Below are 26639 nucleotides of genomic sequence, written 5' to 3'. Positions count from 1 at the left end.
GAATTTTAAGCGCCACAATTATTATTTTTTCGTAAATTGCGAAAATGGCGACCGCCAGCGGAAACCGTGCAGATGTGCCTGATTTGAAAACAAATATTGTAATTGTAAAGGCATTGTTTGAATAGTCGGAATTGAACCAGATTCGACTTCCAACGTGAATGAAAATAACTGATTTGGCTGCAGATGACGTTTTAGAATATAACTTACTTCGTCGGCTGACATGATTTAAATTATCATGAAATCTTAACAAGTTTAATATTTTTTGTGATGAAGGCATTTTACTTCGTGCTACGGTCAAAATAATGTTTAAGTGGGGATTATTCAAATACACGGTTAGCAGTTGCTTCTGATTGGAGTATGTATCATGTGACTTATCAAAGTTTTAGTCTTCCTATTAACAACGACCATTACACTCATATGAAGAAAATGGACATACAAAAGGTGAATATGTAAATTTGAGAAGTATTTTCACTATTTTGAAATATTTTAACTAGGTCCGGACAGTTTTGTGTAGGGTGTAGTGAAAACACGCCACATGGTCGACGATATGAGTTTAGCAAAGACAGTTTACCTGACAATATATGTGTGCAGGTTAAAAGATTCGTTCAGAATGACAATGGACCTCGTAAGATAACAAAAGATATAATAGTCAACAGGTATGTTAGCTGTGAGAAATATACTCTTCCAAAACAAAAGGGAAATAATATAAACGTCCAACATTTCAAACCATTTCAAACACAGAACTTATCAACTGGTTTCTACCAACCGAATGTACTAATATATATACAGATATCAATTGGTAAAGTATAGTGGACAATGTAATGATGGCAATCTATTATTTACACAAGATATATCAATAAGACAGTAGTCTCTTAATGTTCAGTGAAAATAGTTTGTATAAACATGTGTAAACAATTGAAACCCTTATCGTTTTGATGATTGATATTTTACGACCTTGTAACAGATTTTATTTTTTTATTTTTTTCCTCAGAGTTATAGGAATAGGAGATGGAAAGACGCTGTATAGGCTAGCAGCCATTCAGGTATTTTTCAAGGCTATCTTTTTGGTAACATGTATTTATATTATTGCTTTATATCTCGTCATCTATTTCATTACCAAATAAGCAGTCTCTTCGGGATGCACATATGTGACATTCAATTAGAAAAGCACCTTAATTTAATTTTTTTTCGTAAGGGGAGCTTGTCTTTTCGTACAAATATTTGAAAACACTTATTTTATATGGAAAGAGATAAACGCACTTTAGATTATATGATTTGGAGCCAATTCCCTGGTTGTTCAGAAATAGCAGTCCATACACATCTGATAATACCAACCAATAAATTATTAAACTGGAATACAAGAATAAGTTAAACAGAACACATTTCAACTAAGTTTTGCTAAATATTTTGAAATATAACAATATAATCAGACTAGTTATTGGAGCAAAATACTGTGTTTCATTAAAAGTTAAAACCGTTTTACTTGAATTCCTAACATCCTGGCTCCAATAAATACATTGGTTTTTTTTTTCATTCAAAAGTCTTGTCAGTAAACATGTGTTAGTCATTGTTTGATGGTAGACTACTCTATTGACAGACGTTACATTACAATTGACATAATAAAAATGTTGGTGATGATTCTTTAATTGCAAGTGCGTTGTGTATATAATAGTGCAAACCTTAAATTGAACTGAACACCTTTCATTTCCTATATTACATTCCGTTTAGTTTACACATAATATAGTGACACTTTTCTTTGGTAATTCTATACAACATAAATAAGACTATGTAAAATTGTATTCATATTGATATTGAATTCTTCGCAGTGTCATTCAGGAAAAGAACTTCTTCAAGGGCATTGTATGTTAAAAATTGATTATCGTTAAGTTCTGCATTGTTTGATATTTCATTTATTTTATATTTCTGTTGGTTGTTTTGTTATTATTGTATATACTAACATGATGTTGTAATATTTCTTTTTATTTCAATATATTAATCTTGAAATTATACTAAATCCAAATGTGTGAATACAATTTGACACTAATTTCAAACGCATTATTTTTTTATTATAACTGGTTTTATGCAAAATTGCACAGGCCTATTCTGTTTTCCTCGAAAATCAAGAATCATTTATAAAATATCATAAGATTAAATGCCTTTTTAAAGGAATTCATTAAGTTAAACTTATAAACTCGACTAATTCAATCACAATCAAATAAAAGTCCATAATATTTTTATTATATGATTGTGGACGACTTAGTCCAATTTAAACACCAATAAGATTCTTTAAAAAGACATTCTTTAAAATTGGAGATAGAGTATATATTTTTCAACACTCGTTTCCTCTATCACACCTTAATTGTATGAATATATTTGTTGGTTAACTTAAAAATATGAACACAATGAAATTCTCTATTATATACAAAAACTACAAAATCTTTAATAATTATTTAAACAAATGTTTTCATTATTCTTAAATCAAAAGATTAACGTGCAGTGAAAATCAATTTTGTTAACGTCTGTGTTATACATGTTATTACCGCTGCAAACTTGTTTTCATTGGTTACGAAAAGAAGTTCGGTCAATGTCGTCTATCGAGAAATCACCCACGTCAAGATCAACTACTGGTAGTCCTCTCGACCGATCGTAACAACGTTCTCCTTTATTTGCCAAGTATATAGGAGTTATATATATATATATATTTATATCATAACCTACAATTAAATGTCAATCAATGAGAAATATAAATCTGAACGATTTTCCTTATTCGAAAATCAAATTGTTTATATATGATAATTATATACACTTCTATCTGCAATCGTTTTGTTCCAGTTTTTAAATTTAGATATGAAAGAAACGTTGCTAGTCAATTGGCATTTATTTATGACTGAACATGGAAATCGTTAGATGTATTCTTAAATACATAATAATGTATTCTTTTATTTGCAAAGTAAAGTTTACCTAACATTTTCAGAAAATATCAACACTAGACGCTGCACTTATTTATACACGTATAGTTCGTTGGGTCTGTGTTGAAATATTGACATTATTTATTTAACCTAAAATACGAAATACTGTATTAAAATGTACTCAAATGTATAGAAATTGAATAAATCATTTGACCTGTTGATTATTAACAAGTTTATTCATCAACTTAACTTTAAAAAATACTGCAAAATAGAATATCGAATTAGTTTTGAATGAAAAGCTGATATACTTTGATTATTAGAAACATCCTCTTAATTTCAAATCAAGCCTTTGAAAGCTTAACAGACGCATTCGTCATTTAAATGAACTGCAGTGTGAAAGAGAACCACGGGTATGTCCGAGTCGTTGTAATTTCATCATATTGTGTTGTCGAACACCCTATACTATATTCGCGTTTACAAGTAAATAAGAATTAACACAGAAACTTCTATGTATGGTGTTCATGTTGGTTCATCTCAAATTTTCATTTAATGATTTGATTAATTTGTTTATGTCTTTTCAGCTTAAACCAGCTTTTGTCGATGATTTGTGTTTCGTTTGGGAGATCTCCTTTATTTTCTTTTGTTTAATCTGAAAAGTTCCGTAATTTTTTCAGTAATAGTACATATTTTCCGGGGAGTAAAACAAAAACGTTATAACATTTAAAAAAGTAGAAAAAAGGACAATTACAATGAATGAATAAGAACAAGAGAATTATTAATAAAAAGCACTAAAACAAAGCATTTGACAATTTACAAATTAATACTTTTTCTAAATAGATTGGACCGTCACATATAGTTCTTCAGGAGACGTTATATTAAAGAATGATCGACATGTAGAGTTGAAAGAACCGAAGTATTTAGACTGTCCATATGTGCAAGTATGTTTACTTCGTAGATCAGTGTTATAAAAGTTTCCATTAAAAACTATGAAACTACTAGCACTCTAGTCTATTTTAAATGTTTAAGGTGTTTTACACGCCTTCATATTCCAATAATATGTAAATGATGCAGAATATATTATACAATGACATATTGTACGATGGAAGTTTCCTTATTGATTAAAAGGAATCTGATATCTTAAAGAAATCATCTCTGAACAGTTGAGATGTACTCCTAATGAAATTAAACGTTAGCAATGTTATGTACACATGTTTTGATTTACGTCAAAATAAAAGACCATAAATGGCCTCACTTTCAATAATATCTAATCTTTTTTGTATAACAATTATTATCTTCATGGTTAAAAACTTGAATTAACTTTCATCTGTTTACCGAATGAGCGAAAACCAAGGACAAATATTCCGGACACAGATACTAAGTAATCAAGAAGATCCATATGAGAATTACATGAAATATAATTGATATGTGCCAATACTTTAATTTCAGGAATCTGTGTATATTGTTCTATACACAAAACTAGATGTAAGTACAGCATAAAAACTTTGTAGTCTAACATTTGAATACACAAAGTATTTTTAATTTATCCAAAACTTGATGACCTGTAACGGCTGACAGTATTATCGTGTGATCCTGTCATTTTTTAAAAAAGTTATAAGTTCAAACACTCTTGTTTGCAGACAACCCTCCAAAATTTTCGCCTGCATTAAAAAAAATTAAAACGTATTTTGTAGCATAAAGCCCGTACTTTGTACAAATAATATTGATTATAAACCAATACAAAAAGTTTTCGTTTGAAACTGAAATTGACAATATTTTGTGAATGTAGATTATTGATATAAGCTAAGCAACAAGTAAACGATACCAAACAAGGATATTCAATATATTATTATCATGTAATATATATATTAACATTGATTTAATGATTGAAAATTGTATGATACTTTATAAGATAGATGCTTTGAAACCAGCATATGAATTTGCCAATGTCAGCTTCTGTACGTAATAGAATTGGTTTCACATAGAATCATAAAGCCTTTACGTCACAAAATTATGTCTACTATGTGTTTTCCTTCGTTTTTATAGTTAAAACTACATAATCCATGTTTTGTTCATCTATCATAATTAATGCAGAAATTTGAAAATGAATTGCAATGAAAGCAAGTGACAATCACAAATTAGGCATGAAATGCTTTCGCCTTGAGCATTCAGTTCTTTCATGAATTAAAATATAACATTTCAATGAATATATTGTTGCTTGCAGAAAAATTATATGTTCTCAAAGTATTCTTGACTAGAATTGATTTATCACTATAGTCGTAATCTTTCCGTAGCACATGATATCATCCCATGTATTTTGGTGGGGTTTGTGTTGCTTATTCCTTATTTTTCTCTGTTGTGTCATGTGAACTATTGTTGATCTGTTTGTCGTGTCGATTTTTTGCAATGGCGTTGTCAGTTTATTTTTGAATTATGAGTTTGACTGTCCCCTGGTATTTTTCGTCTCTCTGTACAACTAACTATCGTATTCATTCGAGATCACGTTTTTCAATAACCGGAATCAAATTCATTCCACAAATCAACTACTGTCCTACGTTGTATTGTGATTGCACTGTTTAATCCTGAACTTCACGTAATGCAGGAATATTTTGTATCGTGGAATTTGACATTGTTATTAGCGGAAATGTTATCGTGAAGTCAACGTGCTGTCATTTTCCTTTGGTCTCTCGTAGCTTTACATCACCTTAATTGCTTAAATACGAAAAAGCGCGGAAAAGTATATCACACTTTTGACAAGGTTACTACCGGAGAGTAACGAATGTTATTGAAATAAGGAATCTTCATAGAATGCAATATGGTGGTTTTACAATTAAAAATAATCTTGGATAATGTTACAGATCAGGATAATACAGTGCAATCAGAACGAAAGTTAAGACAGTACAAGTTTTGTAAATATATTCTAAGTCCGCTTACTTGAAAAAGATCATCTTGAATGAATGTGGTTGTTTGTTTAAACCAAAACATGTTGTTAATTGTACTTGACAAAGACTACATTACAAAATTTATCTTCTACGAACAAGTAATATATATATTTATTGCATGTTTTTCAAACATTTAAGGAAATATTGTACAATGCCTCCGATATACATTTGTATAAATTATTGAATATATCTTGCTACATTTATCATGAGGAAAAATGGATTTCAATGTCTGTTTTCAATTGTAGATAGTAAGTCCCTTCAGCAGTAACAGTGTATTGCAAGGCAAGTATTATGTCGAGGATGCAAACAAAAGAGAACAAATAAAACATGCAGAATACATAACAGAGTATCATAAATACTTATAGGAAGATTTGGTTTGTTTGCCAATGAGACAACTCTCTATCCAATTAAGAATTTATAACAGTTAACAATTATAGGTCAAAGTGCAAACCATTCAAAAGGGAAAACCAAAGGTCTAGTTTGAATTAAAAAATAAATATTTTATTTGTTTATTTGAAAGGTGACAGTACAGAAATGCTGACTACTGGGCTTGTAAAAAAACACATCAAATATACCAGGATTACAATTTATATTTACGCCAAACGCGCGTTCCGTCTACTTAAGACTCATCACTGACGCTCGAATCAAAATATGTTTAAAAGGCCAAATAGAGTACGTAGTTGCAGATCATTGATGACCAAACATGACTAAAAGTGTAGCCAAATAAAGCTAAGGTAATCTGTTCCTGAGGCAGAAAAGCCTTATTTTTCTTGTAATATCCTCGGGAAATAACAAAAGCAATTTTAACTGATAAAATATAGAGTTCAAAATCTGAAATGGTTGAATTTACACCAGCATCAATATTCTTTTGAATGGTCAAACATTATCAAAGTTTGTTCTTTTTCAGCTAATGTTGTGGAATTCATCAAAACATTAAGCGATGGCTTTGAAAATGACATAATGTGTAGGAAAAACCGATATTGTCTACGAAAAGTCGACTTCAAAACCATAGTTCAAAGGAAATGGTTGAACGATGAGGTATTTAGATTATAACAATTTACATTTATTTATGATTAATGGAACAGAGTAAGTGAAAAATTATTACAGCATAGACAATTCATCATTTTCTATGCAATACTTTTTCTGTCCTATAAGTACTTGAATGTTTGCGGTTCAAAAATTTCAAAAAAACACAGGTAAAGTCTTCTATTAATATCAATGTCATGTTCATTGCAAACTTCTGTTATGGATCATATTAGTAAGCAAATATTACTGTGAAACTGTACAATTTGTTATATCGCCTCACTTCAAAGTTTTGTTCCTATAAAAAGTGCTTTATGGTTCAATTGAAATGCACAATATTTCTTCTTTCAGATTATCAATTATTATCTGAACCTTTTGGAGAATGATCGAACCAAATCATTAGATGTCTTCTTCTACTCTACACTGAAGAAAAGCAAGGCTATAGCCGTCGACAGACTAATCAAAGCTGAGGTCATGAACTTTGACATGATCTTTGTTCCAATTAATGTCAGCAACCACTGGATACTATGTGTAAGTGATATATAAAAAAAATAATACCGTTGCCCTTAAAACATGGAACTGTCTACTTTCCCTTTGAGATATGTTTGATAATAAGAACTAAGTAATGAGTTCTTTAATGTACACTTTGAATATGGTCACTTTACAGACACTCAAACTACTCCAGTGCGTATATTATAGATCAAATATGATTATGTTAAGTCACGATTTATATTTTTTCTGTATTGTATGAATTGTCGATAACATGAACCATACTTTTTTCATCTTTTCAGACAATAGATACCACATCAAAAACGATTCAGTGGTATGATTCTTATTTATCATTAACCAGCCTAACAACAAAGCATAAAAAAATGGATCTCATCAGGTAAAAGTGCATTTTAATCATAACAATGTGAAAAAATTATTGTGTGGATTTGAAAGTAAAGTAGTAATTTGGTACAGTTGAACGGGTTCAAATTGAGCATTTTGGTAGCTGTAAAAAGAGTTAAAGACCCCTAAAATTAAATGTTCCATATTTTGAATTAGAGCTGGTGAAGTTTTCTATAATTTTGATATAGTTTGTCACAAAACTTGTACACCACACTGTAAAACTTTTATTAAGAAAGCGCAGGTGGGATGTTTTCTATTATCATTTATTGTCTAAAAAAATGCACTACAAACAGTTAACTCGGACCTTATGGGTGAATTTTGTGTTTAACAATGTAGAAGTAAATTATGACATTTTCTAGATTCTAGATACTAGAAAATCAAATGCAAGTGGAGTGGCAACACAATAACATTTTTCTTTTTAGAAAGAAGAAAAATTAGATTAATGCTATAACTTCATTTTACTAATAAGTGTATACTCATTGGCGAGATTGGAAACGAAATATGAGGACTCGAACTTGTGAATAACTTGAATAATTTGCCCTTTTCAAAACAACGCACCTACACAATATACCGATCACAGAGTTCTAAAGAAATCTATGAATAATACATTAATACAAATCTCTTTTAACTGATGTAGAGGTGTTATGAGAAACTATACCTTCATATATTTCTGTTGGAATTAGTTCAGCTAAAAGCGTACTACCTTTCCGGATTATTTTCGTTCGTCTTCCTTAACAAATCCATGATGATGTTTACTGATAATCTATCACAATTTAAAAACAAAGATGACAGAAATAAATTTCTTTTTAGGGATGCTGTGAATGAGGCTGTCAGTCCAGGGGAAATTCAATGGAAAACTAGTGTGATTCAGGTAGAAAAGAAATGGTTCCCAAAACAAATAAAAAATCAATACGGTGTTGACGATACATCAGAATCCAAAATATTAAGTATAATGACATCGTGTTCTTCATATTTTTCTGTTCAATATTGTTGTGTTAACAAAAGAAAAGGTACTCTGAATGCACATAAACTTTACATGCTTCAATCCTTTCATCACCATGATAAATTATAAATAAAGTATAAAACATGTATGACCTATTGGCACGTCAATATTTGCTATGCAATTTGCATTGTGTTCAAGTTAAGTACACTCAGCAGAGATAACAGCAAGAAAATAGTATTAAAAAAAAGTTTTGGTGACGCTCGAGTTCCAAAGTCAAAAAGACCAAATGTAACACGCCGTTGAAGACCATGTACGACCCATAATTTGTAAAGGTTTTGCAAATCAAACAAAAGAAGATGGATAAAATGAGTTTGACTTATCACATATTCAGTAAAATAATATTACTAAAATCGTAGTCTCCAAGGAACTGGATTGGGTTTAAAAATATATCTCTTTATTTATAGCACGCTCCACAACAATCCAATTGTAGCGACTGTGGTGTTTACCTTTGCCATTTTGCAGCGTTGCTATCATTACGACAGCCTGTGACATTTGACAGTGTAAGTATACGTGTTGTTTGGAATTCTAACATTTACCAATTAAATAACCCATCATGTATTAAAGTTATAAATGTATCGTTGAACTAATTAGCATGAAAAATATACTATGATTTCAATCAATAGATTCTTACATTTAAAAAAAATAACAAAACTATATATAATAGAAATAATAATCTTTTGTAGGCAAATATGTTGAATTACAGATATGGAATGATGTTAGAATGTTTATCTGGACACTTGTTTAACAGAGTACCTGATGTGTTATAAATGGTTATGAAACACAATTTTGATGAACGATTGATGTTCTTGTGCAAACGATTGTATGAGGAATTGACTATTGTAACAAATATGTTGGTTTAAAGAAAAACAAGTCAAATGTGTGTATGTGTACAGAAAAAGTTTATATCTTATACAATTTTGAAATAATGTATACGTCATGAGATACAAAGTTAAAAGAAGTATTCAAATTTTTGTGATTCAGAATTATTTATCTTTGCTTTAAATTCTTTTTTGGAAGAAAATTGCAAACTGATATTTTTGTTGTACTCCAAAGGTCAGGGTGTTTGAAAAAAGATTTCAATACTACATGGTTTCTGAAAGTTGAATCAAATTGTGATTAAGGAACTACGTGGTCATTTTCTTTCTCCATTTGTTAAGACCATACATAAATGGTTTAAACATTGTTTAATATAAATTTTGATTTTTCATTTCGTATTAATACTTATAGTTAAAATAAATTTCATGGAAAGAAATTGTTCACACTATAAAACATACATTTAATTTTTATTCTAATTTCTGTTATTGAACATTTATGTGCGCTGCGATTTGAGAAGCACTCTTTTCAGCACTGTTTCAGCATTTCATAGTGCTTAAGAGATCTGAATCGGAGTCTTAATTGTAGAACAATGACCAAACATCATTGTCTAGATATGCATAATGTAGAACAATCACAAATCAACCGATCATTATTTTATCAAAGAATTTCAAGGTGTTTGTTTACATCATACACAAATTTCCGTTTAATTCTTAATTTTATGTCAAATGACCAATGTTTACCTTGTACAACGTGTCTGAAAATTAATTGCTTTCATAAATAATAACTTCAGTGGTTTCCAATGTATATCCCATAAGTAAGTTAAAGTCAGCAATTTATTGTTTTTCTGATTGTCACTTTGTCATTGTGCAATGTATCTTAATTGTTTAGAAGAACAGTTATCATTGATGATGTAAAATAATATTTGAAAACAGTTCTTCTTCGTGTTTACGCTACCAAAAAAACAACTTTTTTGTGAATGTAAATATACTCGCATTAATTAGTCAGTTTTGAATGAATAAAATTCTTCTTACAACAGTTTTGACATTATTTTAAAGTAAGGACTATATATACTGCGTCTAAATATTCAATTCCTCTCTTAGTTTTGGCTAATTGTTCCGCCCTTTTTATGCCCCACCTACGAAAGTAGAGGGGCGTTATGTTTTCTGGTCTACGGCTCCGTTCGTTCGTTTGTTCGTTCGTCCGCAGGTTAAAGTTTTTGGTCAAGGCAGTTTTTGATGAAGCGCTAGCTGAAGTCCAATCAACTTGAAACTTAGTACACTTGTTGCTTAGGATATGATCTTTCTAAGTGTATAGCCAAATTCGACTTTTAACCCCAATTTTACGGTCCACTGAACATAGAAAATGAAAGTGTCAGTTTCAGTTAAAGTTTTTGGTCAAGGTAGTTTTTGATGAAGCTGAAGTCCAATCAACTTGAAACTTAGTACACTTGATGCTTATGATTAAGACATTTTTAATTGAAATTTTTGACCCAATTTCACGTTCCATGGAATATGGAAAATATTGTGCCAGTTGGGCATCCGTGTACTTTGGACACATTCTTGTTGGTTAATCACTGTAGATAAAGGTTGTATCGTCAGACACATTTTTTGGTTCATCATTGAAGACAAAGTTTTCGGTCCATCACTAAAGATAATGTTTGTATTATACTGTTATCTGAATGATATGGTTGTACCGTCAGAAGTACATCACAGGGTTGCTCTCACCATCACCCTGTGCCCCTTGTCCTAAAATTTTGACATTTTTTGACTGAAAAGTGACAATCTTAGCCCTCCGTAGATATTGAAGATGACGTTTTTCTGAAAAATCCATCTAATACAATCTTTATATATACAGGGTCAATGATTTGGTTGAGTTTTATGGACATTGAAAGATCAGGGGGACCTCAACCTCATTTTAGCGGTCTCGGGTAGGTTTTCGCTATATATTTTGAATATCCAACTGGCACTTTGGGCGCTCCGTAAACTTAGAAGACCGGAAGTGTACCTAAAGTCCTTTTAGTCACGTTTGTATCTACCTATTGACTAAATGTCTGTGAAATATTAGAAAGATTGAGAGATCAGGGGGCTCTCACCATCACCCTGTGCCCTTTGTCCTAAAATTTTGACATTTTTTGACTGAAAAGTGACAATCTTAGCCCTCCGTAGATATTGAAGATGACGTTTTTCTGAAAAATCCATCTAATACAATCTTTATATATACAGGGTCAATGATTTGGTTGAGTTTTATGGACATTGAAAGATCAGGGGGACCTCAACCTCATTTTAGCGGTCTCGGGTAGGTTTTCGCTATATATTTTGAATATCCAACTGGCACTTTGGGCGCTCCGTAAACATAGAAGACCGGAAGTGTACCTAAAGTCCTTTTAGTCACGTTTGTATCTACCTATTGACTAAATGTCTGTGAAATATTAGAAAGATTGAGAGATCAGGGGGCTCTCACCATCACCCTGTGCCCTTTGTCCTAAAATTTTGACATTTTTTGACTGAAAAGTGACAATCTTAGCCCTCCGTAGATATTGAAGATGACGTTTTTCTGAAAAATCCATCTAATACAATCTTTATATATACAGGGTCGATGATTTGGTTGAGTTTTATGGACATTGAAAGATCAGGGGGACCTCAACCTCATTTTAGCGGTCTCGGGTAGGTTTTCGCTATATATTTTGAATATCCAACTGGCACTTTGGGCGCTCCGTAAACATAGAAGACCGGAAGTGTACCTAAAGTCCTTTTAGTCACGTTTGTATCTACCTATTGACTAAATGTCTGTGAAATATTAGAAAGATTGAGAGATCAGGGGGCTCTCACCATCACCCTGTGCCCTTTGTCCTAAAATTTTGACATTTTTTGACTGAAAAGTGACAATCTTAGCCCTCCGTAGATATTGAAGATGACGTTTTTCTGAAAAATCCATCTAATACAATCTTTATATATACAGGGTCAATGATTTGGTTGAGTTTTATGGACATTGAAAGATCAGGGGGACCTCAACCTCATTTTAGCGGTCTCGGGTAGGTTTTCGCTATATATTTTGAATATCCAACTGGCACTTTGGGCGCTCCGTAAACATAGAAGACCGGAAGTGTACCTAAAGTCCTTTTAGTCACGTTTGTATCTACCTATTGACTAAATGTCTGTGAAATATTAGAAAGATTGAGAGATCAGGGGGCTCTCACCATCACCCTGTGCCCTTTGTCCTAAAATTTTGACATTTTTTGACTGAAAAGTGACAATCTTAGCCCTCCGTAGATATTGAAGATGACGTTTTTCTGAAAAATCCATCTAATACAATCTTTATATATACAGGGTCGATGATTTGGTTGAGTTTTATGGACATTGAAAGATCAGGGGGACCTCAACCTCATTTTAGCGGTCTCGGGTAGGTTTTCGCTATATATTTTGAATATCCAACTGGCACTTTGGGCGCTCCGTAAACATAGAAGACCGGAAGTGTACCTAAAGTCCTTTTAGTCACGTTTGTATCTACCTATTGACTAAATGTCTGTGAAATATTAGAAAGATTGAGAGATCAGGGGGCTCTCACCATCACCCTGTGCCCTTTGTCCTAAAATTTTGACATTTTTTGACTGAAAAGTGACAATCTTAGCCCTCCGTAGATATTGAAGATGACGTTTTTCTGAAAAATCCATCTAATACAATCTTTATATATACAGGGTCAATGATTTGGTTGAGTTTTATGGACATTGAAAGATCAGGGGGACCTCAACCTCATTTTAGCGGTCTCGGGTAGGTTTTCGCTATATATTTTGAATATCCAACTGGCACTTTGGGCGCTCCGTAAACTTAGAAGACCGGAAGTGTACCTAAAGTCCTTTTAGTCACGTTTGTATCTACCTATTGACTAAATGTCTGTGAAATATTAGAAAGATTGAGAGATCAGGGGGCTCTCACCATCACCCTGTGCCCTTTGTCCTAAAATTTTGACATTTTTTGACTGAAAAGTGACAATCTTAGCCCTCCGTAGATATTGAAGATGACGTTTTTCTGAAAAATCCATCTAATACAATCTTTATATATACAGGGTCAATGATTTGGTTGAGTTTTATGGACATTGAAAGATCAGGGGGACCTCAACCTCATTTTAGCGGTCTCGGGTAGGTTTTCGCTATATATTTTGAATATCCAACTGGCACTTTGGGCGCTCCGTAAACATAGAAGACCGGAAGTGTACCTAAAGTCCTTTTAGTCACGTTTGTATCTACCTATTGACTAAATGTCTGTGAAATATTAGAAAGATTGAGAGATCAGGGGGCTCTCACCATCACCCTGTGCCCTTTGTCCTAAAATTTTGACATTTTTTGACTGAAAAGTGACAATCTTAGCCCTCCGTAGATATTGAAGATGACGTTTTTCTGAAAAATCCATCTAATACAATCTTTATATATACAGGGTCAATGATTTGGTTGAGTTTTATGGACATTGAAAGATCAGGGGGACCTCAACCTCATTTTAGCGGTCTCGGGTAGGTTTTCGCTATATATTTTGAATATCCAACTGGCACTTTGGGCGCTCCGTAAACATAGAAGACCGGAAGTGTACCTAAAGTCCTTTTAGTCACGTTTGTATCTACCTATTGACTAAATGTCTGTGAAATATTAGAAAGATTGAGAGATCAGGGGGCTCTCACCATCACCCTGTGCCCTTTGTCCTAAAATTTTGACATTTTTTGACTGAAAAGTGACAATCTTAGCCCTCCGTAGATATTGAAGATGACGTTTTTCTGAAAAATCCATCTAATACAATCTTTATATATACAGGGTCAATGATTTGGTTGAGTTTTATGGACATTGAAAGATCAGGGGGACCTCAACCTCATTTTAGCGGTCTCGGGTAGGTTTTCGCTATATATTTTGAATATCCAACTGGCACTTTGGGCGCTCCGTAAACATAGAAGACCGGAAGTGTACCTAAAGTCCTTTTAGTCACGTTTGTATCTACCTATTGACTAAATGTCTGTGAAATATTAGAAAGATTGAGAGATCAGGGGGCTCTCACCATCACCCTGTGCCCTTTGTCCTAAAATTTTGACATTTTTTGACTGAAAAGTGACAATCTTAGCCCTCCGTAGATATTGAAGATGACGTTTTTCTGAAAAATCCATCTAATACAATCTTTATATATACAGGGTCAATGATTTGGTTGAGTTTTATGGACATTGAAAGATCAGGGGGACCTCAACCTCATTTTAGCGGTCTCGGGTAGGTTTTCGCTATATATTTTGAATATCCAACTGGCACTTTGGGCGCTCCGTAAACATAGAAGACCGGAAGTGTACCTAAAGTCCTTTTAGTCACGTTTGTATCTACCTATTGACTAAATGTCTGTGAAATATTAGAAAGATTGAGAGATCAGGGGGCTCTCACCATCACCCTGTGCCCTTTGTCCTAAAATTTTGACATTTTTTGACTGAAAAGTGACAATCTTAGCCCTCCGTAGATATTGAAGATGACGTTTTTCTGAAAAATCCATCTAATACAATCTTTATATATACAGGGTCAATGATTTGGTTGAGTTTTATGGACATTGAAAGATCAGGGGGACCTCAACCTCATTTTAGCGGTCTCGGGTAGGTTTTCGCTATATATTTTGAATATCCAACTGGCACTTTGGGCGCTCCGTAAACATAGAAGACCGGAAGTGTACCTAAAGTCCTTTTAGTCACGTTTGTATCTACCTATTGACTAAATGTCTGTGAAATATTAGAAAGATTGAGAGATCAGGGGGCTCTCACCATCACCCTGTGCCCTTTGTCCTAAAATTTTGACATTTTTTGACTGAAAAGTGACAATCTTAGCCCTCCGTAGATATTGAAGATGACGTTTTTCTGAAAAATCCATCTAATACAATCTTTATATATACAGGGTCAATGATTTGGTTGAGTTTTATGGACATTGAAAGATCAGGGGGACCTCAACCTCATTTTAGCGGTCTCGGGTAGGTTTTCGCTATATATTTTGAATATCCAACTGGCACTTTGGGCGCTCCGTAAACATAGAAGACCGGAAGTGTACCTAAAGTCCTTTTAGTCACGTTTGTATCTACCTATTGACTAAATGTCTGTGAAATATTAGAAAGATTGAGAGATCAGGGGGCTCTCACCATCACCCTGTGCCCTTTGTCCTAAAATTTTGACATTTTTTGACTGAAAAGTGACAATCTTAGCCCTCCGTAGATATTGAAGATGACGTTTTTCTGAAAAATCCATCTAATACAATCTTTATATATACAGGGTCAATGATTTGGTTGAGTTTTATGGACATTGAAAGATCAGGGGGACCTCAACCTCATTTTAGCGGTCTCGGGTAGGTTTTCGCTATATATTTTGAATATCCAACTGGCACTTTGGGCGCTCCGTAAACATAGAAGACCGGAAGTGTACCTAAAGTCCTTTTAGTCACGTTTGTATCTACCTATTGACTAAATGTCTGTGAAATATTAGAAAGATTGAGAGATCAGGGGGCTCTCACCATCACCCTGTGCCCTTTGTCCTAAAATTTTGACATTTTTTGACTGAAAAGTGACAATCTTAGCCCTCCGTAGATATTGAAGATGACGTTTTTCTGAAAAATCCATCTAATACAATCTTTATATATACAGGGTCAATGATTTGGTTGAGTTTTATGGACATTGAAAGATCAGGGGGACCTCAACCTCATTTTAGCGGTCTCGGGTAGGTTTTCGCTATATATTTTGAATATCCAACTGGCACTTTGGGCGCTCCGTAAACATAGAAGACCGGAAGTGTACCTAAAGTCCTTTTAGTCACGTTTGTATCTACCTATTGACTAAATGTCTGTGAAATATTAGAAAGATTGAGAGATCAGGGGGCTCTCACCATCACCCTGTGCCCTTTGTCCTAAAATTTTGACATTTTTTGACTGAAAAGTGACAATCTTAGCCCTCCGTAGATATTGAAGATGACGTTTTTCTGAAAAATCCATCTAATACAATCTTTATATATACAGGGTCAATGATTTGGTTGAGTTTTATGGACATTGAAAGATCAGGGGGACCTCAACCTCATTTTAGCGGTCTCGGGTAGGTTTTCGCTATATATTTTGAATATCCAACTGGCACTTTGGGCGCTCCGTAAACATAGAAGACCGGAAGTGTACCTAAAGTCCTTTTAGTCACGTTTGTATCTACCTATTGACTAAATGTCTGTGAAATATTAGAAAGATTGAGAGATCAGGGGGCTCTCACCATCACCCTGTGCCCTTTGTCCTAAAATTTTGACATTTTTTGACTGAAAAGTGACAATCTTAGCCCTCCGTAGATATTGAAGATGACGTTTTTCTGAAAAATCCATCTAATACAATCTTTATATATACAGGGTCAATGATTTGGTTGAGTTTTATGGACATTGAAAGATCAGGGGGACCTCAACCTCATTTTAGCGGTCTCGGGTAGGTTTTCGCTATATATTTTGAATATCCAACTGGCACTTTGGGCGCTCCGTAAACATAGAAGACCGGAAGTGTACCTAAAGTCCTTTTAGTCACGTTTGTATCTACCTATTGACTAAATGTCTGTGAAATATTAGAAAGATTGAGAGATCAGGGGGCTCTCACCATCACCCTGTGCCCTTTGTCCTAAAATTTTGACATTTTTTGACTGAAAAGTGACAATCTTAGCCCTCCGTAGATATTGAAGATGACGTTTTTCTGAAAAATCCATCTAATACAATCTTTATATATACAGGGTCAATGATTTGGTTGAGTTTTATGGACATTGAAAGATCAGGGGGACCTCAACCTCATTTTAGCGGTCTCGGGTAGGTTTTCGCTATATATTTTGAATATCCAACTGGCACTTTGGGCGCTCCGTAAACATAGAAGACCGGAAGTGTACCTAAAGTCCTTTTAGTCACGTTTGTATCTACCTATTGACTAAATGTCTGTGAAATATTAGAAAGATTGAGAGATCAGGGGGCTCTCACCATCACCCTGTGCCCTTTGTCCTAAAATTTTGACATTTTTTGACTGAAAAGTGACAATCTTAGCCCTCCGTAGATATTGAAGATGACGTTTTTCTGAAAAATCCATCTAATACAATCTTTATATATACAGGGTCAATGATTTGGTTGAGTTTTATGGACATTGAAAGATCAGGGGGACCTCAACCTCATTTTAGCGGTCTCGGGTAGGTTTTCGCTATATATTTTGAATATCCAACTGGCACTTTGGGCGCTCCGTAAACATAGAAGACCGGAAGTGTACCTAAAGTCCTTTTAGTCACGTTTGTATCTACCTATTGACTAAATGTCTGTGAAATATTAGAAAGATTGAGAGATCAGGGGGCTCTCACCATCACCCTGTGCCCTTTGTCCTAAAATTTTGACATTTTTTGACTGAAAAGTGACAATCTTAGCCCTCCGTAGATATTGAAGATGACGTTTTTCTGAAAAATCCATCTAATACAATCTTTATATATACAGGGTCAATGATTTGGTTGAGTTTTATGGACATTGAAAGATCAGGGGGACCTCAACCTCATTTTAGCGGTCTCGGGTAGGTTTTCGCTATATATTTTGAATATCCAACTGGCACTTTGGGCGCTCCGTAAACATAGAAGACCGGAAGTGTACCTAAAGTCCTTTTAGTCACGTTTGTATCTACCTATTGACTAAATGTCTGTGAAATATTAGAAAGATTGAGAGATCAGGGGGCTCTCACCATCACCCTGTGCCCTTTGTCCTAAAATTTTGACATTTTTTGACTGAAAAGTGACAATCTTAGCCCTCCGTAGATATTGAAGATGACGTTTTTCTGAAAAATCCATCTAATACAATCTTTATATATACAGGGTCAATGATTTGGTTGAGTTTTATGGACATTGAAAGATCAGGGGGACCTCAACCTCATTTTAGCGGTCTCGGGTAGGTTTTCGCTATATATTTTGAATATCCAACTGGCACTTTGGGCGCTCCGTAAACATAGAAGACCGGAAGTGTACCTAAAGTCCTTTTAGTCACGTTTGTATCTACCTATTGACTAAATGTCTGTGAAATATTAGAAAGATTGAGAGATCAGGGGGCTCTCACCATCACCCTGTGCCCTTTGTCCTAAAATTTTGACATTTTTTGACTGAAAAGTGACAATCTTAGCCCTCCGTAGATATTGAAGATGACGTTTTTCTGAAAAATCCATCTAATACAATCTTTATATATACAGGGTCAATGATTTGGTTGAGTTTTATGGACATTGAAAGATCAGGGGGACCTCAACCTCATTTTAGCGGTCTCGGGTAGGTTTTCGCTATATATTTTGAATATCCAACTGGCACTTTGGGCGCTCCGTAAACATAGAAGACCGGAAGTGTACCTAAAGTCCTTTTAGTCACGTTTGTATCTACCTATTGACTAAATGTCTGTGAAATATTAGAAAGATTGAGAGATCAGGGGGCTCTCACCATCACCCTGTGCCCTTTGTCCTAAAATTTTGACATTTTTTGACTGAAAAGTGACAATCTTAGCCCTCCGTAGATATTGAAGATGACGTTTTTCTGAAAAATCCATCTAATACAATCTTTATATATACAGGGTCAATGATTTGGTTGAGTTTTATGGACATTGAAAGATCAGGGGGACCTCAACCTCATTTTAGCGGTCTCGGGTAGGTTTTCGCTATATATTTTGAATATCCAACTGGCACTTTGGGCGCTCCGTAAACATAGAAGACCGGAAGTGTACCTAAAGTCCTTTTAGTCACGTTTGTATCTACCTATTGACTAAATGTCTGTGAAATATTAGAAAGATTGAGAGATCAGGGGGCTCTCACCATCACCCTGTGCCCTTTGTCCTAAAATTTTGACATTTTTTGACTGAAAAGTGACAATCTTAGCCCTCCGTAGATATTGAAGATGACGTTTTTCTGAAAAATCCATCTAATACAATCTTTATATATACAGGGTCAATGATTTGGTTGAGTTTTATGGACATTGAAAGATCAGGGGGACCTCAACCTCATTTTAGCGGTCTCGGGTAGGTTTTCGCTATATATTTTGAATATCCAACTGGCACTTTGGGCGCTCCGTAAACATAGAAGACCGGAAGTGTACCTAAAGTCCTTTTAGTCACGTTTGTATCTACCTATTGACTAAATGTCTGTGAAATATTAGAAAGATTGAGAGATCAGGGGGCTCTCACCATCACCCTGTGCCCTTTGTCCTAAAATTTTGACATTTTTTGACTGAAAAGTGACAATCTTAGCCCTCCGTAGATATTGAAGATGACGTTTTTCTGAAAAATCCATCTAATACAATCTTTATATATACAGGGTCAATGATTTGGTTGAGTTTTATGGACATTGAAAGATCAGGGGGACCTCAACCTCATTTTAGCGGTCTCGGGTAGGTTTTCGCTATATATTTTGAATATCCAACTGGCACTTTGGGCGCTCCGTAAACATAGAAGACCGGAAGTGTACCTAAAGTCCTTTTAGTCACGTTTGTATCTACCTATTGACTAAATGTCTGTGAAATATTAGAAAGATTGAGAGATCAGGGGGCTCTCACCATCACCCTGTGCCCTTTGTCCTAAAATTTTGACATTTTTTGACTGAAAAGTGACAATCTTAGCCCTCCGTAGATATTGAAGATGACGTTTTTCTGAAAAATCCATCTAATACAATCTTTATATATACAGGGTCAATGATTTGGTTGAGTTTTATGGACATTGAAAGATCAGGGGGACCTCAACCTCATTTTAGCGGTCTCGGGTAGGTTTTCGCTATATATTTTGAATATCCAACTGGCACTTTGGGCGCTCCGTAAACATAGAAGACCGGAAGTGTACCTAAAGTCCTTTTAGTCACGTTTGTATCTACCTATTGACTAAATGTCTGTGAAATATTAGAAAGATTGAGAGATCAGGGGGCTCTCACCATCACCCTGTGCCCTTTGTCCTAAAATTTTGACATTTTTTGACTGAAAAGTGACAATCTTAGCCCTCCGTAGATATTGAAGATGACGTTTTTCTGAAAAATCCATCTAATACAATCTTTATATATACAGGGTCAATGATTTGGTTGAGTTTTATGGACATTGAAAGATCAGGGGGACCTCAACCTCATTTTAGCGGTCTCGGGTAGGTTTTCGCTATATATTTTGAATATCCAACTGGCACTTTGGGCGCTCCGTAAACATAGAAGACCGGAAGTGTACCTAAAGTCCTTTTAGTCACGTTTGTATCTACCTATTGACTAAATGTCTGTGAAATATTAGAAAGATTGAGAGATCAGGGGGCTCTCACCATCACCCTGTGCCCTTTGTCCTAAAATTTTGACATTTTTTGACTGAAAAGTGACAATCTTAGCCCTCCGTAGATATTGAAGATGACGTTTTTCTGAAAAATCCATCTAATACAATCTTTATATATACAGGGTCAATGATTTGGTTGAGTTTTATGGACATTGAAAGATCAGGGGGACCTCAACCTCATTTTAGCGGTCTCGGGTAGGTTTTCGCTATATATTTTGAATATCCAACTGGCACTTTGGGCGCTCCGTAAACATAGAAGACCGGAAGTGTACCTAAAGTCCTTTTAGTCACGTTTGTATCTACCTATTGACTAAATGTCTGTGAAATATTAGAAAGATTGAGAGATCAGGGGGCTCTCACCATCACCCTGTGCCCTTTGTCCTAAAATTTTGACATTTTTTGACTGAAAAGTGACAATCTTAGCCCTCCGTAGATATTGAAGATGACGTTTTTCTGAAAAATCCATCTAATACAATCTTTATATATACAGGGTCAATGATTTGGTTGAGTTTTATGGACATTGAAAGATCAGGGGGACCTCAACCTCATTTTAGCGGTCTCGGGTAGGTTTTCGCTATATATTTTGAATATCCAACTGGCACTTTGGGCGCTCCGTAAACATAGAAGACCGGAAGTGTACCTAAAGTCCTTTTAGTCACGTTTGTATCTACCTATTGACTAAATGTCTGTGAAATATTAGAAAGATTGAGAGATCAGGGGGCTCTCACCATCACCCTGTGCCCTTTGTCCTAAAATTTTGACATTTTTTGACTGAAAAGTGACAATCTTAGCCCTCCGTAGATATTGAAGATGACGTTTTTCTGAAAAATCCATCTAATACAATCTTTATATATACAGGGTCAATGATTTGGTTGAGTTTTATGGACATTGAAAGATCAGGGGGACCTCAACCTCATTTTAGCGGTCTCGGGTAGGTTTTCGCTATATATTTTGAATATCCAACTGGCACTTTGGGCGCTCCGTAAACATAGAAGACCGGAAGTGTACCTAAAGTCCTTTTAGTCACGTTTGTATCTACCTATTGACTAAATGTCTGTGAAATATTAGAAAGATTGAGAGATCAGGGGGCTCTCACCATCACCCTGTGCCCTTTGTCCTAAAATTTTGACATTTTTTGACTGAAAAGTGACAATCTTAGCCCTCCGTAGATATTGAAGATGACGTTTTTCTGAAAAATCCATCTAATACAATCTTTATATATACAGGGTCAATGATTTGGTTGAGTTTTATGGACATTGAAAGATCAGGGGGACCTCAACCTCATTTTAGCGGTCTCGGGTAGGTTTTCGCTATATATTTTGAATATCCAACTGGCACTTTGGGCGCTCCGTAAACATAGAAGACCGGAAGTGTACCTAAAGTCCTTTTAGTCACGTTTGTATCTACCTATTGACTAAATGTCTGTGAAATATTAGAAAGATTGAGAGATCAGGGGGCTCTCACCATCACCCTGTGCCCTTTGTCCTAAAATTTTGACATTTTTTGACTGAAAAGTGACAATCTTAGCCCTCCGTAGATATTGAAGATGACGTTTTTCTGAAAAATCCATCTAATACAATCTTTATATATACAGGGTCAATGATTTGGTTGAGTTTTATGGACATTGAAAGATCAGGGGGACCTCAACCTCATTTTAGCGGTCTCGGGTAGGTTTTCGCTATATATTTTGAATATCCAACTGGCACTTTGGGCGCTCCGTAAACATAGAAGACCGGAAGTGTACCTAAAGTCCTTTTAGTCACGTTTGTATCTACCTATTGACTAAATGTCTGTGAAATATTAGAAAGATTGAGAGATCAGGGGGCTCTCACCATCACCCTGTGCCCTTTGTCCTAAAATTTTGACATTTTTTGACTGAATTTTTTTTTTTTGGCTTTCCATAGATATTTCTATTTATAGTTATAAATATTTCTGGAGTTATTGGTTTTTCTTTTTGTCGTTAGAAATATTATACACAAAAGTACATCTTTGAAGTCGTTTTTGTGACAAAACTCTATGATATATACAGACAAATAAGTCGCACGGAAAAGGGTTTATATTCGAGGACAACGAGAAATTACGACAGCTTGAAAAGGTCATTTTATGATTCCTACGTATCTAATTAGTCCTTGACTATGAAAATCATGCGTTTTATGATATCAAGTATTTAATTTTCTTATGATTTTTCACTAAATTTTGAATATCAAACTGGCTGCTAGCAGCCGGTTGGATATTGAATATCGAATAACGAATAACGAACCGGCTGCTAACTTCACATACATAGAGCCTTGCCACTTTAAAAAAAAAATTAAGATGCATCTGCAGTCTTTTCTTGTCCACAGCAGGTTGAATCTCTCCTTTAAAAGCTGATATACACACCACTGAATTTTACGCACCTGCACTATTTATGAAAATTATATATAATAATGACTTAACTGGGTATTTAAAGTAATAGAAATTCTAAAATAAATAAATGTTCTTCCGTAGTCAGTGCAAATATTAAAATCAAGGCCACTAAGGCTGTTCGAATTTAATAGTACATACAATTGTAGTGTAAATATTTGAAAACGATGAAGTAATATGTAAATATATTTTTTTGCCATATAACAGATTAATTGATTGCATGATTATAACCGATGAAGATATAACAAATTAATTGATTTCATGATTATAACCGCTACAATTATAACTCATAATTGATTACATTATTATAATCGATTAAGATAAAAAAAAAAAGAAAGATTGATTACATGTTTGTTACCGATTTAGATAAAACAGATTGATTGATTACATGATTATAACCGATTTAGATAACACAAATTAATTGATTACATGATTATAACCAATTTAGATAACATAGATTAATGATTACATGATTTATAACCGATTTAGATAACACAGATTAATTGATTACATGATTATAACCGATTTAGATAACATAGATTAATTGATTACATGAGTAACACAGATTAATTGATTTACATGAGTATAACCGATTTAGATAACACAGATTAATTGATAACATGAGTATAACCGATTTAGATAACATATATTAATTGATAACATGAGTATAATCGAATTAGATAACACAGATTAATTGATGACACGATTATAACCGATTTAGATGACACAGATTAATTGATTACATGATTATAACCGATTTAGATAACATATATTAATTGATTACATGATTTATAACCGATTTAGATAACACAGATTAATTGATTACATGATTATAACCGATTTAGATAACACAGATTAATTGATTACATGATTGTAACCGATTTAGATAACACTGATTAATTGATTACATGATTATAACCGATTTAGATAACACTGATTAATTGATTACATGATTATAACCGATTTAGATAACACAGATTTATTGATTACATGATTATAACCGATTTAGATAACACAGATTTATTGATTACATGATTATAACCGATTAAATTATAACTGATAATTGATTGCATGATTGTAAGCGATTTAGATAACACAGATTAATTGATTTCATGATTATAACCGATTTAGATAACATATATTAATTGATTACATGATTATAACCGATTTAGATAACACAGATTAATTGATTACATGATTATTACCGATTAGATTATAACTGATAATTGATTGCATTATTATAACCGATTTAGATAACACAGATTAATTGATTACATGAGTATAACCAATTAAGTTATAACCGATAATTGATTGCATGATTATAACCGATTTACACTGAATGACATGCTAATTGATTACATTGCTTTAGCCGATTAAACATAATAGGCAAAGACAAAGCGACTTTTTGGTTCTGAGACATTCAAATGTAAAATACCTGTTGAGTTCATTGTGGCACCGTTAAAGTCCACAATTCCTCTAAAGTCCACAACAAATTTCCGCTAAAGTCCACAACGCCGCTAAAGTCCACAAACTTTCCGCTAAAGTCCACAAAATTACCTCCGCTAAAGTCCACAAGAAAATGCCGTTAAAGTCCACAATAACAAGTTCCGCTAAAGTCCACAAAAAAACACCGTTAAAGTCCACACCAATGTTTTTATTGTTAAAAACATATTATTCGTTTTTTTTTATCCCGTTAGTACAATACAAAGCATTGGCCTTTCTTCTCGGTGGTATTTTTTTTTTATCAGTTTGATACATGAAAAAAGTACAGTATCGGTATATGATTTTGTTCTATCAATTTTGATCTTGATGGCCAATTTGGACATCATTTCTAAAAAGTTTGTAAATTCGTTATTTATTATTACTGCATTCAACAAGTAATTTTTTTCTCTTATTCTTTGCATATAATCACTTTTTGACATAATTAATGTACAAAACAAATGTGCCTCCTAATCTATAACATTTGAACGGCATGCAACAATCTTGATTATATCATTAAACAAAAAAAATACTAAGTTTATGAATTCCCAAAGGTCTCCTGTCGCAAAACTTTTAACCAACGTTTAACGTTATTAATTTCTGTTATGATTTTCAGAACGGAAAAATGAAGCCAGTATGATAAATTCCAAATTAAAAAGAAAATATTCTATGCTTTAAGTTATATTTTTATCGATTAGTATCAGATATCGATGCGTTGAATGGGTTTCTACCAAAATGTCACAACAAAACCTGATTTGATCGATATAGGAAGATGTGGTATGAGTCACAGTGCCAATAAGACAACTCTCTATCCAAGTTAAAATTTATAAAAGACCATTATAGGTCAAGGTACGGCCTTCAACACGGAACCTTGGCTCACACGGAACAGCCAGCTATAAAAGTCCCCAACAATTACAAGTGTAAAACCATTCAAAAGGAAAAACCAATGCCCATAAATGGGGCTTAAGAAAATATACATACACTAGTTGTTTATCTTGGTAAAGTGTTTTAATTATATGTAAAATTACTCACAAGATTAATTTCTATGAACTCACAAAACGCTAAATCTGTTCTACAGTATTAAACCAATAAAATTGTATTGAAAAGAACAGAAACATTCTTTGATATTATATAATTCGTAAAAGTTTCAGCTTAAAACTTCATACTAGTCTTCCATTTAGCCTTTTCAAAATACTAAAAAAAGTATCTTTAAAAGAGAATAAAGAAACGAAATTAACTCTGAAAGCGATACCGTGAACATGTGACGTACATTTTATCAATCAATATGACTATAGGATAGTTCAACAATTGTTGGTGTTCGGGCTCAATGCAAGATGAACGTTCCTATCGCCTTTATTCTATATCCACATCCTGTCTTTATCCTATATCCACACCCTCCAATGCTCATAGACACTTATTTTTATTAGTTCTGGATTTCTCAACACACAAATACGTCGGCAAGTTTTTTTTATTTGGTCATACTTTTCTTCGGTTAGTTTTGTTTTTCATTTTTGGTGTAAATCAAATTTTTGGATAAGATATAAACTTTGGGTTATATCATCAGAAATTGAGAATTAACGCTTCAAAATAGATAAATTACCAAATAAACAAATAAACCTATGAGAGGTCTGCTTCTATTGGTACTAATTTTGATTAAAATCTTACATGAAATAGTTCCTAAATATTTGTTATGAAAAATATCCGTAGATTTCATGATATATATAACAACTAATTATAGGTGACAAATACCTCTGACCATTTTACTTTACTGGCTTATCGGTTTTTGAAGTACAACGTTCCTAAATGTTCTAAAAACTTATTTTTCAAAATATACATGTATGTACTTCCATAACTGCAATTGCAATTTGAGCATTTG

At 33.7% G+C, this 26639-nt stretch overlaps 1 protein-coding gene and 1 long non-coding RNA gene across 2 annotated transcripts; both read left to right on the top strand.

The window, feature by feature from the left end:
• The first annotated feature begins 520 nt into the window (after nucleotides 1-520).
• LOC143055083 (uncharacterized) lies at nucleotides 521-3835 on the top strand. Its single transcript, XR_012971939.1, has 3 exons — nucleotides 521-656; nucleotides 992-1043; nucleotides 3747-3835. It is a non-coding gene; the product is annotated as an uncharacterized LOC143055083 (long non-coding RNA).
• Nucleotides 3836-6781: 2946 nt separating this feature from the next.
• On the top strand, nucleotides 6782-8791 carry LOC143053704 (sentrin-specific protease 1-like). The gene is made up of 5 exons (XM_076226491.1): nucleotides 6782-6886; nucleotides 7223-7402; nucleotides 7663-7757; nucleotides 8573-8633; nucleotides 8768-8791. The coding sequence occupies exons 1-5, from the start codon at nucleotides 6809-6811 to the stop codon at nucleotides 8789-8791; spliced, it is 438 nt and encodes a 145-aa protein (XP_076082606.1). The 5' UTR covers nucleotides 6782-6808.
• The last annotated feature ends 17848 nt before the right edge of the window (nucleotides 8792-26639 follow it).

The sequence above is a fragment of the Mytilus galloprovincialis genome, chromosome 12 (genome assembly GCF_965363235.1).
Source record: "Mytilus galloprovincialis chromosome 12, xbMytGall1.hap1.1, whole genome shotgun sequence".
Taxonomy (NCBI): Eukaryota; Metazoa; Mollusca; class Bivalvia; order Mytilida; family Mytilidae; genus Mytilus; species Mytilus galloprovincialis.
The sequence above is the reverse complement of the archived record's forward strand: the minus strand, read 5'-3'. Positions and strand labels throughout refer to the sequence as shown.